Here is a 17,352-nt window from a genome sequence, read left to right on the forward strand (position 1 = left end):
CTTATATTTCAAGGGGGAAACGGTTTGACCTATGATTCACACTTTTAACGTTTACCCCTGCGCCCCACGAATACCCCCCAAAAAATGTTAAATGGAATGACCCATAGCGTGGTATCTCAAATGAAAGCTTATCTTATAAGGATTATGGTGATGTGTCACTTGCCCACGTTTCCTATTTTCTCATACATTTTATGACAAAGTTTATCATTGCCACTTCAGGCGAACGATAAGCGTTATCGCAACCTAATTTTCATTAGTTAGGCGTGGAAACAAAAGAAAACAAGCCGTTGACGTTTTGTATAACAAACTGTCACATTAGTTGTTTCCGTTTAGTCAACTTAACTTACATTGGTTTCCGTAAAACTCTATTGCTGAAAGGGTGGAAGTTATCTACATTTATGCGATGCCGAGCAATGTGCGACAGCATCGTGCAACAGCAAGAGTTTTTAATCAAAGACATCCAAATAAGCATATGGAGCATAAATACGTTCGCGAACTTGTGCAAAAATTTTAAGTACCTGGATCGGTAGAGAACAAGAAAAGGCATACTAATAAGGTGGTAGATGAACTGGCGGAGATGGAAGTAATTGGAAATTTTACCATGGAGCCAACCAGTTCTTTGCGTCAGGTTGCAGCATCCACCAGACTTTCTTACTCGTCGGTACGCAAAATGACAAAGCTGCATAAATTTCGCCCATACAAGATACAAATATTGCAAGAAAGAGAGAAATGATCATTGCGAATCCAAATTTAGTAAAAAACATTTGCTTCAGTGATGAGTGCACTTTTTACATTAAATCCCAATGTTACAAGAGAGGAACATACCCAGAGACCTCAAAAGATTAATGTTTGGGCTGGAATACTAGGTAATTCAATAGTTGGACCCATATTCATTAATAAAACGCTAAACGGTGACGTGTACTTGAATATGTTGGAAAACATCATCGATCCTCTAATAACTAAGAAGTGGAAAACCAGCTTGATGAAGAAGGTAATCAAGTACTCGACGAACATCAATTGTTCTTCCAGCAGGATGGTGCACCACTGCATTATGCTGCGAATGTTCGTAATTGGTTTAACCGGAAGTTTCCAAATCACTGGATTGGTAGATAAGGAACAATCGAATGCCTCCACGATCACCGGACCTCACAAGACTTGACTTCTTCCTTTGGGATCATTTCAAGTCAATAGTTTATAAGACTAAACCCATAGATTTAAATGACTTGCGTCAACGAATTAGCAACGAGTGGCGAAACATTCCACGAGAAAGTTTTCAGAAAGTAAGGCAAGAATTTGAAAACCGGCTTTACTACTGCATGGAGACTAATGGTGCTCGTTTTGAGCAGTTCTTGTGAATGTTCTTTTTTTAGTTTTGTTAAAATGTTATTTTTAACGCCTACTTAGATGTTTAAATTCTTATCCTAATGTAAAATGAATTGATCATTTCTCAATGCTAAATTTTAAAAAAATGCTCAAGTGACACGTCACCATAATCCTTATAAGATAAGCTTTCATTTGAGATACCATGCGATGGGTCATTCCATTTAAAATATTTGAGAAGGTATTCGTGGGGGCGTAGGGGTAAACGTCAAAAGTGTGAATCATAGGTCAAACCGTTTCCCCCTTGAAATATAAATGAATCTGTTTTCGGAAAAATCTCAGGCGGATCGTTTTCAAAAAACCACCTGTATATATTATACATATATATATATATATATATATATTATATATGTTTGTTGTTTACAATACATTGGTTACAACACGTGGTATTGTATCGATGGAAAAGGCTGTAGTTGAAGGAGTTGCCTTGGTCTTGTTCTGCCAAAAAAAAAGGAATTCACTTATTTATTTCATTATTGCACTAGCCATCAATTAGGAATCGAAATGTGATTATGAACCATTCTTAGTTATCATATTGCGAACATTATGAAATAAAGCATTTTTATGATTAACATTTGAGGTTGACATTTTTTTTTAATTCGTTTGTCTTAATGTTCGCGTTCCATTTTGTACTATAACGAAAGGTCTCGGCAATAGGCAAAGAGAAGAGGTGATTTTTGAACAATCCTTTCAAGGCCAAGCAATGATACCAAAGCACTATATAATAACTTTTGAACGTCTAGTGAGGCTGAATTATGATATTGACACTTGCAACTAAACTAGAAGTTTTTGTTTATTTCCTCGTTGTTAAACGTGATGTATTTGGATATTAAGATATTATTAAGATCTATTAAAATGGTGTTGGGTCGCGCAGCGTTTTTCCCATTTTACTGCCAATAAGTATTTCTTCCAATATCTGCGTGGTTTCCATCTTTCGTCTTAAACGTCACTAAAGATATTAAAGCAATTGATAACCGAATGAAACTTTTCTGGCAATATGGTGGAATTCTTTTAAAGTTATTTAGATACTGCTACCTAGATGTAGAGAATAAAGTTTTGTGATAAGGACTCCTCTCAACAAAACATACTTTTTTGCAACCAAAAAGACATGTATTGGAAATACACTATAGATTAGAATTACCTAAAAATAATAAAATTTACATTATAAAAACACTTACAATTATTTAGCACAATAGCTCAGTGGTGTATTTTCTCCATACATGATATTGAAATCGTTAAATTATTCCATGAATAAAAGTTTTTAATTTATTATACTTGAATATCATGAAATTGAAAAACAAATTAATAATAATAATGTTAACTTTCTTTAAATAAATAAATAGAAAATAATAAAATAAATCTTTCTTTAAATATTCAAAATAGTAATAATATGTCATATTCATTTTTTAAATTGCCCAGACAATTTGAACCTTGTGACGCATTTTGTTATATAAAAGTGTGATGCATATTTTGTTTACTTGTTTTCTGCCTAGTGGATTGTTAGTTTCTGGACTGATCCTTGTTTTTTTAAATGTTTTATTAAAAACATTTTCGTTCAATTTTTTTTGATTAATTTCCTCATTTTGTAAGATTTTAGTATGTATTTATTTTTCATTTCTTTTAAATGGGACAATAACCATCCTTTTATTTTAATGTAGGTTAATTTGACGATAACCTCAAAAGTTTTTGTCTCGCATTTCCGACTTCCGAACGTTTTTCATACCAAGTTTATTGTAAACAGTTATTTTACTGTAAGTTAAATATTATCGGGAGACAATATTAGTGAAGTAAACAAGCAATACTAAAAATCTCTGTATTTCCTCAAAGATATCAGAACGCAAGGATCCAAAAAATAAAGTAAATAGGTAAATAAAGGTGATAATGATGATTTAAAGGAAAATGCATTCTTTGGAACGTACAGTTCGACAACCAAATAATACTGTAGATAAAGATCGAGAACAGAGAAGTATCGGGAAGAATTTAATACAAGACAGTGATTCTATTAGATTTCAAACATCGAGGTTTTAGAGCTATGACACTACTTAACTCTACGCTCAATCTCACTGAATGACGATTATTATGCTTAATACAGCTGATTCGTGAGATTTGTGTAAATGTGATCGGAAATGTATGAATCCTATTGATTATAAATAATTCCTAGGAAATGTACACAATGCCCAGTCAACTTAGAATACATTCATTTACTAGGAAATATATTTATAAAAATTCTCACCGTTATTAATTAGAATAATCAGATCACATTATAAAAAATAAATAATCCTAGTATTACTTATTAATTTTATCTACTTTATACTGAGCTACAAAGACACTTTTTGAAATCTTATCTGGTGTAAATTCGTAACTTAGCATGCTGAAATATCGGTACTAGGTACATCCTTGATTTCTAAAACATCTTCTGTACAAATATTGAACTGAGATCTAGAATACAATTGTTTTATGATTCTATTTTTGTGTAGCAATTTGATGAAGCTCGTCATCAGTTTAATTCAGAAGCACATCCATACATTTCGTGCCAGTACTTCTTTGCTACAAAAACTCTTACAAAGATGCTAGTATACACTGAAGAACATTTATTACCACCAATATTTTTCTGCATCTTGAACCTACAACAACAGGTCCTCAGCAATGGAGCCGTTACAGTTTTTTTTATTGACTTATTCGATAGTTTAGCAAAATTGACTTCTATAATTTGTAATTTTTCAAACTGGGCTTTAGTTTTTCCACAAAAGAAATAATGAAAATTTGAAAAAACTTTGGAGACGTCACCGTCGTTTCGCACGCGGTTGGTTTAAATAAAAATCAATAAAAGGTGCATGAGCGAGCTGCCACGAGAATCTTATGCGCTAGAAGAAGAGATCCGAACGATGCACGTTTTTGTCTCTGATGTTGATCTGAAAATGTTACCAATCCTGACAGTCTATCTATTCGATTGAGGGTAACGGCCCTATTTAACGTTTTTTTCATGCTATTAGATTTTTCTGTCTGCATGGACGCTAAGTAAATGAAGTACCTCGGTAGCTATGTTGCTGGTTCCAAGTCCAGATATAGGTATCATCAGGTATATAATATAGATAATAACACAAATTCCTAAGAGAAAAGAGAAATCATCCTCGGGCACAGGACAAAAAAAATGACATGACAAGAAAAAGAAAAATGAGACAGAGAAGAATACTTGAATCGTGGAATGTTAAACCATGGAATAAAAAGTGCCAAGAAATTATTACAAAATTGAATAAGCACCGAATAGATATCTAAGGAAGCGAATTCACAAAATATAGCAACTATGTCTGTTAATACATGAAACTTAAGGGACATAATAGAGGGCATTCCAAAACAACACCAACTCGTGCTGATAGAATGAAACAACGATACAACCAAGAAGTCATCAACCAATGCGGAGGACTGCTGCTAAATGTATACATCTTTCACAGTCTACGAATAAATAATACCTCTTTTCTCCACAAATTTATCTTTTCAAATAGCAAAACACCACTATTGACTACCTAATAATAACGAACAAATTCACGCATGCATCGTGTATACTCGATGTCATATATAGTCATATATAGATAGAAAGTGATCATAAAATGATACTGGGAAAATTACACATGATATTACAAACGAATCTCAGATGAAACAATAAATGAAACATAATTTAGAATCCTTTGACAATGAGATCACAAAATCGGTATTAGAAATAATAATTAATATTAGAATAGATTTCGAGGAAAAATAAATAACTAGCCAATCAAAAGGTGATCACTCACATTATGTCATTGTGATAACTAGAGACGAATATAAGAGATTAAACAACGGGAAAATACTGGGAAAACATTTTGAGATCAATGGAAAAAGACCTTTACAGCGGGCAGAAAAACATATGGTAAATGCGTAGAAACCTAAGAAAGTCGGTAAATGAATACGTGACACCCAATAGGAAAATAAGGAAGCAAACTTAGATAATATTACCACCCTGAACACATTAGTACAATAATGATCAAAACTCTTGAACAAGTGAAAAAAACATAGCTACATTAAAACGCCGAAAAAGTACGGAGCCAGTTACTCAAAGAACGAAACACCAGTATCAATACTTTTCAAAAAGAGTAACAAACAAGATCTATGGTGGTATAATATTCAGCTCTGATTTCATACTGCTAACAAAACTTATAAGCGTATCACCATATAAGAGGAACGACAGGTCTTCACAAATTCGCGGTCGATAAAATCTTCATTTTACGCCAAATAATTGAAAAGTCCATAAAATTTGATAAACCACACTTTCTCTGTTTTGTCGACCCCACACAAACGTTTGACAACGTGAAATTAAAACCCTAAAACAAAAATCAGTCAATCTCAAAATAATAACATTAATATGAGATATGATAGAAATAACTATACCAATATTAAATTAGATGAAGAACTACCTCATTGCAGATAGTGAAGCTAATCTGCAGCATCTGCTTAAGAAATTTTACGAGACAGCCAACCATTACAACACAACAGAATGGCAGACAAATACAACATGAATGGAACGCACATGCCGATAGGATGAATCAGAACAGATTAGCAATGGTCGTCAAAATACTAAAATAGGGAAATCGCATAGTAAAAAACCACCACGATGACTGTCTAAAGGATGGGATGAGTCTCATGGACATCAACATCACAGAAACAGAACGAACAGAAATTGTCGGATAAAACAGAAATCCCTATTAGGAGGAATGAGAGATTTTTTGAATTTTTCATCGGTTGAAAGTCTCTATGTTCACCGAAACGGGTTCAAACTTAAAAGCATTGGGATATGCTTCAATCTAGTCAAAAGCTTGTATGATTCTCTTTTCCAGTTTCAACGCTTCACATGAAAGATTTGGTAATGATAGCCAAATAAGCAAATGTACGGGCTTTATTAGGAGTTTTCGTGGTGCGTGCGTTAACTTTTTCATGAGTTATACAAATCTTATAAACTTCTCTAATATGCATTATCATTCATTATTATTACTATTAGTCTTCCGTCGAAGTGGTCAGTATACTTTCAATGTCCCGGTCAATCCTTTCAGTAAAATATAACTGTCTATGTGAATAGCTATGTTTATCATGGATAATTTTTAAAGTATACCAATACATTTTTAATTTTCAATAATTTTGTTGAAAAACACTATGTCATTGTTGGACTGTAACAACCTAGTAGAGTAAATATATCTAACAAAGAATAAACCATTTATTTAGTTCGTTTAGATTTGAGTGATCTTAAAATAATAAATTTTGTTAGCTGGTCTTGATAATCAAGTATGAATTTATTTTCATAGTCAGGTTGATACTGAATCAGTGAAATCCATTTGACATCTGGAGTTTAACTCAGACGGTGTAATAACTGTTTATGTAAGCTATACATTTATGTAGCATTTAGATATAATTTGCTTTCGTTGACATGGTTCAGAAAGTTAAATATACAGTTCTATATCCTTACGTGTTATGTTTTTATAGCAGCTCCAATCCTCTTTCGTCGTACAATCACAACGGATTAAATACATTTCCGGTAACGTATCCACACTCTCGTTAGCCAAGAATCTTAATACGGACAGTAGTTAAATTATTTTATCAAACAAAATCTTTAAACTGAAACCAACTGAAACCGAAGATCTGTTTTATTCGCTGAGCGTTAGATATCCAATAAAAAATCTATTCAAAGGATTCAATTTCGAATGAGAAAGGAAAGGACAATCTATTCTTCATTAAAATGGGAAATTGAAATACGAAAAACATTTTACCTGGACTAGATGTGAAGTTCTAAAAAAGAGTAGTTCATGAGAGTCTCTTATAATTGCTTTTAAATGAAGAATAGTGCTAGAAAGAATTATATAGAAAAATTAATAGTTGTTATCAATAATTCGGATAACTTGTTGTGTTAAACCAGGTAAACATGTAAATATGAGAAGATTATAAGCTTAACGTTTCGTTATGAGATGTAGCTTTCGCAGCAAGAAGTACGAATCTAATGACCTTGTTCTAATAAAATTCTATAACATTAAATTTTTTTCGATGGATTTATAATGAATTATATTCCTATTAAAATTCTCTTACATCATTAAATAAGTTATTAAGAACATTTTGATTTGGAAGGTGCGATGATTTTCTTAGGAACAACGATGTTAAAATAAGTGAGGTATATAATTTATCGAGTAAACGAGTCGTAATAATGATAGGGGGAACGTTCCAATTCATTCCCCCAAGGCAGGTTATCAAAATGAATGTTGTAGTTGTTGCAATTAATTCGGGTACGATTTTTTTATTCTTGTTTATAACTCATTAAAATATATTTTTTTAATCCTTTAAATGTAGTTGTTACACCCAAAAATATATTTTTTAATTTAAAACGATGACTTAAAAATCATTAAAATACTCGATAAATATTAAAATTCTTTTATAATTATCAAATTATTTCAAACATTGGCTAATCGTCTAACTATTCAAAAATAATTAATTTTAAAACTGTATTGTGTTCCAAACACCTATTAAAACTGACCAACTATATGCTATTCTGTACAACCAGTTTTGCCAAAAAAGCTGTCTATATATAGACATTCCAATTGAATTACCCAATACCTACAAATTTTCAAAGTTTTCGTTGAAGTTGCAATACATTTTTTAGTTAATAATTCCTTCTTTTAACTATTTATGTGTTATATAAATAATTCAAATATATTTCAGTTAGAAGTATATTATATAGAATAAAGACCTCGTTTGTACCACGTTATACGGTTTTTTTACTATTTCAATACATATGATCTAAGGGTGTCCACACATTGCGCGGATTACACACATTAGGGTGTGTTTACGTTGGAGCTGCGATAAACGATAATAACGACGATACTACCAAAACAACGAAATTGTTGTCATAGTTTTATATGCAGGTGTTTATATTGGAACGAGAGCTGCGATAAACGATAAGAACAACAATGAGAGCAGCGATAAGAGCTGCGCAAAATGAATTGAAAACGATTTGTCAGAACAAATCTGTTGTGGTAATTTTTATCTTTTTGGTCCCACAAGGGAGATCTAACAAAAATTTCACTAATTAAACAGTCGATATCCATGCCGACCACACGTGATAATAGCAAAGAAAATAGGGAATACAATTAGCGTCGCTCTTATCGTTAGTCGGCTGTCAAGCTTGTGACAATTCGTCGCTCCAATATAAACACTTGCATATAAAACTATGACAACAATTTCGTTATTTTGCTAGTATCGTTTATCGCAGCTCCAACGTAAACGCACCCTTAGTTTTAGAACTTCTTGTAACTTCTCTTTTCCCAATAAAATTTTCCGTTAGTGTAAAGTATGTTTTAATAGTTCTCTCTATTCTTTCGTTTATATCCTTCTCCTGCTTTCCAGTTTCATCGATTGTAACTCCCAAATACTTGTACTATTCAACCTGCTCTAACACTTCATTCTCAATTTCAATTTTCAGTTAGCCTTCGATTCTCCTCCTCTTTTCTGTCTAATTATTCTTATGCCGCATTCCTTTAATAATTGATTCCATGTTGTAATATTTCTCTGAAGGTCATCGTTACTTCTTGTAATTATCACAGAATCATCCGCAAGTGCACAGTCCGAAATCTTTATTGTTCTTAAATTTGTATAACCTTAGACCATTGCTTGTTCTTTTATGACATTCCCTCATTATATCAGCCATTAACAGTATGAACAAAGTCGAACTCATAACTCCTCCTTGTCTGGTTATGAAGTTTTCGATTGTGCATTTTGCTTTATCACATGGTTCACGCTGTTTCTATAAATGCTCTGGATAACTTTTATCATTTTGTCTACAATCCCTCAGGCACGTAGCCCTTCCCACAATATCCCTCTAAACGCCTTATCAATAGCCTTCTCTAAATCCAGAAAGGAGAAATATGCATTCTATTTCTTACTCTTTTAATGTAAATATGCGCTATAAGCTGTTCTGAATCCACTTTGTATTTCCAGAAGTGTAGATTCTATCTTTGATCTTAATATACGCTCTGTTACATGTCTGTATACTTTCAGAACTATGCTCAATACTGTTATGCCCCGATAATTTTTAATTTTTCTTCTCCCCTTTCTTGCAGATTGGTACAATTAGGCCTATTTGCCAATCTTTAGGTATTTCTATTTAATGCCTCTGGTTTCACGGCTTTATTCATTATTTCCATTAGTAGATTCAATACTTTTTCTCCGGTATTATTTAATATTTCCACAGTTATTTTGTTATTTACTGGTGCTTTCTATTTTTTAGCTTTCTTAATGCTAATTTAATTTCGTTTGTTGCCTACCTTTTATTTATTTTCACTCTTGTTACATTTTGACAGTTGGTTCTCTTCTATATCTGTACTCTATTAGAAAGTTCCTGGAAATACTTTTTCCACCTGGTTATCACTTCTCTCCCAGTCTTCTTTATTAGTCCGTCTTTATTTTTAATAATCGTTATTTTTGCATACTTATTGTTAAAACTGTAAAATAACGTCTGGTTACTGTCTGATTTTTAATTTCTTTCATTATGTTACCAAAATTTTCTTTTTACTAAATTAGAACTAAATAGAGAAAAATATATAGAAAAACGTCAAAAATATTAGAAAGATTGAAGCGTTACATGATGAATGAAACTGTAACGAATGACCACGATAAATATGCACAATTCAACTTTGGCAATGGAATAAAGAAAAATTGCGAGATTTAAAAAAAATGTTTTCCAAAAGTTTTATTACGGAACTTCATGTAGTATGGATGTTTGTGAAAACTGCAAAGCTTAGCAGCACTCTAGATATACTATTGGAAAGATAATATGGTAGATTAGGGGATTTCAACCAACTACCCCTTCGAAAAGTTTAATCTCGGATGAGCACCGCTCCAAACTTGACATTTTAGCCGATTAGTGTTAATCTTTCAAAATTTCAATTTCGGGAACGGTGTATTTCTACACCGAAATGCATTCACGAGAATCACGAGCTTTTAAGTGGTATATTGAGATAACCGTTAACGATTTATTAGTTTTAAATAGTTATCTATACACTTTGAAATTAAGACGATATTAGTACGATTATATATACGAAATATGGTCACAGTATAAACTTGAAAATTACAAACCCATGATGTCCAAAAGTCGATTTGGAATTTTGACAGCCTGCACTCGGTTTGATGAGAGACTTAAAACATATTTACAAACCGAATTCTCAACGATTCGAGTCGACTTTAACATCATACTATACGAAGCAATTACTGTGTTAAGTACAGCATCAAAATTATCACTTTACCACTACTTCGATGCCGTCTTGGAGAATTGGATTCCATCAATAAAATTTGATTGAAGGAGGTAAACACGGCAATAAGTCTGCAAACATCACTGTAAAAGGTTTAGGTTTCTCATGGATTTTCTGTTTCGGAACAACTTTACAACTTGATTTCTCCGTCTTAATCCACAGCAAAGTTATGAATTTAAAAAGAAATCTGTTTCTTTTTTCAATTTTAAAGTAAGATTTTGGTTGGGTAACGTTCCGTATGTTCAAAAATTCATATCTCTTATCAAAGAAGCGCAACACCAACAAGTGATTAGAAAAAAAGAAAAAGACCCTAAAAAGTGTTCGGAATAAATTACATTTACATCTTCAAAGATGTAAAAAAAATAGCGGCAATGCGAAGAAGCAGACAGATATTGTAGTGCAAGGAGTGCCGGAGCGCACCAGCGCCAAAACCTGAGAGTTTTTCTGCAAAAAATGTCAAGAGTAACTACATATGGACAGGCACCCAGCGCACCTTGCTAATGATACGCCAGATGATGGACAGAATGAGTTGTCCATTCATATTGACTAGAGTGCACAGAAACCATGGGCAGAAACGGTCTTCGAATCGCCATTTGGAATGCAAACCTTAACAAAATTAACACCTGGTGTCAGAGATATACTCCACAGGACAAACTCACCTGTAAACAATACTCCAGTAAACAATGTGATGGGAAGAACCGCAGTAGTAATGCGTGAAAATATTGCGGTATATGAAGATTTATACATACTCATAGCTAGAACACAGTTAGTTTCAGATTACAGATCAAATCGAGAAGACCCTAAAAAATAAGCAATATTGCTCGGCGATTTCAACTCTTGGTATCCTACCTAACTGGACGTTTTTTTAGACGGAGCGGCGACAGGAAGCAGTATATTTAAATTTTTACAGGGTAGCCGTTTTGGAACCATCCTGGCTCCTGCTTCATTCACATATGATTTGCACAAAACGACAACGTAACCGTAGTAACATTCGCTGATGATACGACAATACTTGCTAGTTGCTTAATAGTAGTTGGACATAGTTCAACAGTGGACACACAGTGGAGTCTTCCCACGTAAATTGTACGTGTTGTAAAATACACGAAACGCTTCGAAATATGCTAACACAGTAAAATACCTAGACATGACTTTGGACACAAGGCTCAAATTGTCATGTAGCTTCTAACATGTGAAGAAACCGCGAAGAATTAGGCTTCAGAGTGCGATAAATGTATGAGCTGCTATAACGACACTCCAATATGTCCACGCAAAATAAATTAATTGTGTACAACCCGATTCTTAACACAATCTGGGTATATGGAATTCAACTGTGATCATGCGCAAGCGATAATAAAGTCAAGACTATCCAGACGTGGCAAAATAAGGTTATGCGGATGATCGAAGATATTGAGTACTTACTACTTGCTTCTAGACAATACCAACCTTTACCGTCAATTTAGGAAGAAAAAACCCTCGGAATTGTAAAAATCTATCGCAAATATTCCGTAAAGATCATTGACCTTTATAACGTTACTACATGTTAGTTAGTAACAAATTTATAGTTTCTTAAATGTTGCTTAACCCTTTGTGTCCCGACGGTACTTTAAAGTACCGGTAGTTTTAAACACTCATTTTAAACCGTAGTCATCTATTCGAAGCATATAGAGCTGTCGGTACTTTCTACTATACAAGAAAGAATCTGTATAAAAAATGACACAATCCGCACTGTAGGGTTTTTAGGTATATTTAAATTTATTCGTCCAGATGTGAGGTTAGAAGTTTAGTGAAAGTGGTGTTGTTGAATTTTGTTGTTCAAAAAGGTATCTCTTTAATAAATGGTTATTAGGTGTGATTATTACAGATCATTTTAAGAAGAAAGCATTAAGCTTTAATTTAAAATAACTCTTATTCCTTAATTTCAATAAATAAACCGCTTCCAGGAAATTTAGTTTATCATCTTTTTTGACACTTTTAGATTATACGAAAATGTAAGTTTTATTTCAACATTTTTTCTCAATATTTTTTCAATCCAACCCAACAATTATTATACATTGTTTTAAAGAGAAAGCTTTGAGCTTTAATTTAGAACAAGTCTCATTCCTTAATTTCAATAAATACGGCTTCCAGGAATTTTTAAATTAGCTTCTTTTTTGACAGTTTTAGGTTATACGAAAATGTAAGTTTTGTTTCAACATTTATTTTCTTAATATTTTTCCAATCCAACCCAACAATCATTATATATCGTTTTAAAGAGAAAGCTTTGAGCTTTAATTTAGAACAAGTCTCATTCCATAATTTCAATAAATACGGCTTCCAGGAATTTTTAAATTAGCTTCTTTTTTGGCAGTTTTAGATTATACGAAAATTTAAGTTTTGTTTCTTAATATTTTTCCAATCCAACCCAACAATTATTATACATCGTTTTAAAGAGAAAGCTTTGAGCTTTAATTTAGAACAAGTCTCATTCCTTAATTTCAATAAATACAGCTTCTAGGAATTTTTAAATTAGTTTCTTTTTTGACACTTTTAGGTTATACGAAAATGTAAGTTTTGTTTCAACATTTTTTTTCTTAATATTTTTCCAATCCAACCCAACAATTATTATACATCATTTTAAAGAGAAAGCTTTGAGCTTTAATTTAGAACAAGTCTCGTTCCTTAATTTCAATAAATACGGCTTCCAGGAATTTTTAATTTATCATCTTTTTTGACACTTTTAGGTTATACAAAAATGTAAGTTTTGTTTCTACTTTTTTTTCAATATTTTTCCAATCCAACCCAACGATTATTACATATCGATTTAAACAGAAAGCTTTAAGCTTCAATTTAAAATAAGTTTCATTTCTTAATTTCAATAAACGCGGTTGCCAAAAAATTTTGAATTAGCATCTTTTTTGACACTTAGATTATGTGAAAATGTTAGTTTTTGCTCAATATGTTTTTTCTCAATATTCTATCAGATTTTCGTCGTTCTATAGCTGTAGGTCTGATAAATAAATATTCAAATTTACTGCGTCCACGAAAATGTCGTAGCGCAAGTTCAAAAGAAAGAGGAAGTTGTAAAAATTGTTCTGCCAAAGCTAGACCCCACTCAAAATGTACTGCGTGCAATGTTTATTTATGTTGTAATGAAAGAAAGAACTGTTTTTCTGAATATCATAATTTGATTTAGCTAAAGCAAGTGTTACTTATTTTCTAACGTAATAAAAAATGTATTATTTTTATATTAGTAATAAAAGTTTTTGTATACTGCAACATCACTAAAATATATTTTGATGCTTAACGGTACTCTCAAGTACAATTATCGCCCTGGAATGGGGGATTGCATATTTTGCTAAAATTGATTCCAAAAGCCTTTACTGAGTGTATTTTGATAGCGTTTTAATTCTGTCACAAAGTTTCAAAATTTTTGACTTCTTGGGACACAAAGGGTTAAATTTGATATTTATTAATTTGGATTACTTTTATATGAAAAAAATCATATTCTTTATATCACGAAACAACCTCACAGTGAATATTCTACAACAATTGGTCTTTCATTTCTCTATCTTAATCCACAGCAAAGCTATGAATTTTTAAAGATTCAGTTAAATTTTAAAATAATATTTTAGTTGGGTTGTGTTTAATATATTTGAAATTTTATATCTTTAATATAATAAACGTTGGAAAACCAAATTCACAGAAAATATTCTATAAAGTTTCATATTTAATTTAAATATAAATTGGATCCATCTTAATTAGGAACGTTATCAATTTTTTTAATATCGCTTAAATTTGATTGCATAAAAATTGTTGTTACTTTCGTTAAATTTTTGTTCAATTATTAAATCAAATATTACTAAAAAAATTTCCAAAATTAGCAAACATGATTTCATCACACAAAAGTAGCATTCTAAAAAAAAATGTTGATTCACAAAAATTCTAGAATATTAATTCATTAATCTTTTGGAAGGCAAAAATGATTAAATATATTAAAATAAAAAATAAGTTAAAATAAAAAATGTCTTTAAACTGATTAATTAACAGGATAGTCATAAATCAAAAAGTTATTAACTCACCTCTAGGGTTTAATTTTTCTGGGATAAACCAAGCATCTGAAAATACAAAAAAAAACGTTATTACTTTTATTGCAAATAAAATGTTACATAATTTAATAATTCAAATCAAACCATAAAAGTATTCAAATAGCTAATAATGATTCAAACAACAACTTGAAACTGCGTTTCGAACAATAATTATTAATTAACACATTTAAAGCGATAAGACAAAGAAAGTCTAAACAAAACGTTATAACACACAATATTCCACTGTTAAAGAATCATGTTCTCTTTGTGATTCAATAAAAACGTATTGTTCCCATTTTTATAAAGCGAAAGTGGATGAAAAAAACTTTCTTATAACTAAATAATCAATCAATTAAAAATATGTTAATAATAGTGGGAAATTTTCCCTCGATAAAAACGTTTCCGATAATCCAGTAATCGATATTATACTTATATTACGATTTTTCTTTCACCCTATTTTATCAAAATGCAGATAACAATAAAAAATAACAGCACCGGTTTATTTTTAGCGAAGTTTTTCAATTTTCTATTTCACATTGTCAAGTATAAATCAAGGTCAAAAAGACTTCTTTAACAACAACAAAATAATCTTTATAAATCTTTTAGTTTTAATTTCAAATAAAAAAATTTCACCTACATGGATTCATTAAACTGCACAACATCGATTTTCCACAATTCGACATCTTTTCGTCACCCTTCAACGTTGATAACTTAATCGTAGCACCGTTAATCGTATCATCAACCACGTTTTTAGCAAGTGAGAGTACTTGATCGGTGGACATTTTTTCGTTAATTAAAAAAAATTGGCACCGTACAAATTTTTATATTTATTAATTTTTATTGCAAATATATATATTATTTATCAATCGGTGTTAAAACGCGAACGTCACGCCGGTTTGGATTCAATCGTTCTACTGGAACTGGGCAGGCGTTCTCGGTACAATATCGACCCAAACCGAGGGTATCTAGAGCCAATACTGCTAGCGTAGTGGCACACTGCTGCAAAGTACCTTTCCTGCTTTTTGGCAACTCACCCACCCCGGGATATTAACAAATTTACACGATTAAAAAACAACACGCAACAAAAATTAGACACCGCAATCAAAATGAAATATTACAACAAAATTTAGTTTTAGAAATTATCTTATCTTGATTACTAATGTAAATAAAAACGATTTTTAAATGATACAACAAAGAGATTTTTAAGTGTACTGAAAGGACTTTTGCGATTGTCTCGGTAAATATATGTTAGGGGAGATTAAATTGGAAAATAATTAGGGTCGTTAAGTAATGGCTGGATGTGGATGATGAAAGAAAAGAATTTAATGAGGTAGATAACACATAGAAATTTTTTTCTTGGTAAATAAAAAGTACAAAATAAAACTGTTTATAAAGAATTAACTTAAATCGATTTTAAAATTATTTGAAGAGTTAAATTGGAAAATATTTAATTAAAATTTAAAGTATTAAATGTGATAGTTAACTTATTAAATAAAAGTGTTACTTTGGTTGCCTAGATTTCAGTTAAATAAAATTAATTTATAAAAAAATCAATATATTTTTCGTCAAATAACCTGAGAGAGTCAATGACGTAACAAATGTTAGATTGGCAAAATGCCAAGGCCAAAAAGGATCCACCCCATAAAGAAAAAATATATTTTCATTAATAATAATATCCTTAGAAATTAAAATTGCAACGTTTTCACATTTTTTGATAAAAATTTAAAGTAAAACGAGACAGTGTTTTATATTATCGAAAGGATATGTTTCACTATAATGGGGTCGTTACCCTCAATGGAATAGAAAGACCGTCTTTCCAAAAAATCGATAAACTATGTAAAAATAGAAGTATTGCTAACATTTTCAGATCCTAAAATAGTTTAATTTTTGCAATAATTAATATTAAAATTCAAAATCCCCTCTATAAAAGCTTTGGTGACGTTTACGAAGTTTTCACGTAAGATGAAGAAGACACAAACGTGCATCATTCTAGCGCATAAGATTCTCGTGGCATCTCGCTCATGCATCTTTTATTGATTTTTATTTCAACCAATCGCGTGCGAAACGACGGTGACGTCTCCAAAGTTTTATCAAATTTTCATTTTCAATTTTCTTGAAAAACTAAAGTCCAGTTTAAAAAATAAAAAATTATAGAAGTCTTCCATTTTGCTAAACTATCAAATAAGCCAATAAAAAAATTGATATTAAATAATCAATAACCAATAATTTTGATATTAAAATTTCAAGGTAGTATTAAAACAATATAAAAGTATCATACACCGTTTTAAAGAGAATACTTTTAGCTTTAAATTCGTACTAATGGTATTTCTCAACAGTCAAAATTACACCTTGTAGGATTTTTTTTAATTAACAATATATTTATTTGAACATTTCCTATTTTTTTGGACAGAAATGCCAAATAAAATGATAGGAGCTATTCCAATTTAATTTAACATCGGACAGAGGATATTTTTAACTATAATTTAGTATCAGAACTGTTCCTTAATTTTCAAAAATATGTCAGGTATCATTTTTTTTTAAATTTAAATATACTTCGCTTCCTTGGCTAACTTAAGATACAAATTGGTACA

At 31.2% G+C, this 17,352-nt stretch overlaps 1 protein-coding gene across 3 annotated transcripts in view; it reads right to left on the reverse strand.

Annotated features, from left to right (window-relative positions):
* Positions 1 to 17,352, reverse strand: part of LOC111422120 (reticulon) — a 91,655-nt gene that overhangs the window by 23,456 nt on the left and 50,847 nt on the right. For 2 of the 3 annotated variants that reach the window (XM_071199677.1, XM_023055338.2), the window contains exon 2: positions 14,756 to 14,791. In XM_071199677.1, the coding sequence (XP_071055778.1) occupies positions 14,756 to 14,791 (36 nt within the window). Of the gene's footprint in view, positions 1 to 14,755; positions 14,792 to 15,398; positions 15,760 to 17,352 lie in introns of those variants that run through there. The other variant, XM_023055339.2, reaches the window with a different exon arrangement.

The sequence above is a fragment of the Onthophagus taurus genome, chromosome 11 (assembly GCF_036711975.1).
Source record: "Onthophagus taurus isolate NC chromosome 11, IU_Otau_3.0, whole genome shotgun sequence".
In the NCBI taxonomy this organism is placed as follows: Eukaryota; Metazoa; Arthropoda; class Insecta; order Coleoptera; family Scarabaeidae; genus Onthophagus; species Onthophagus taurus.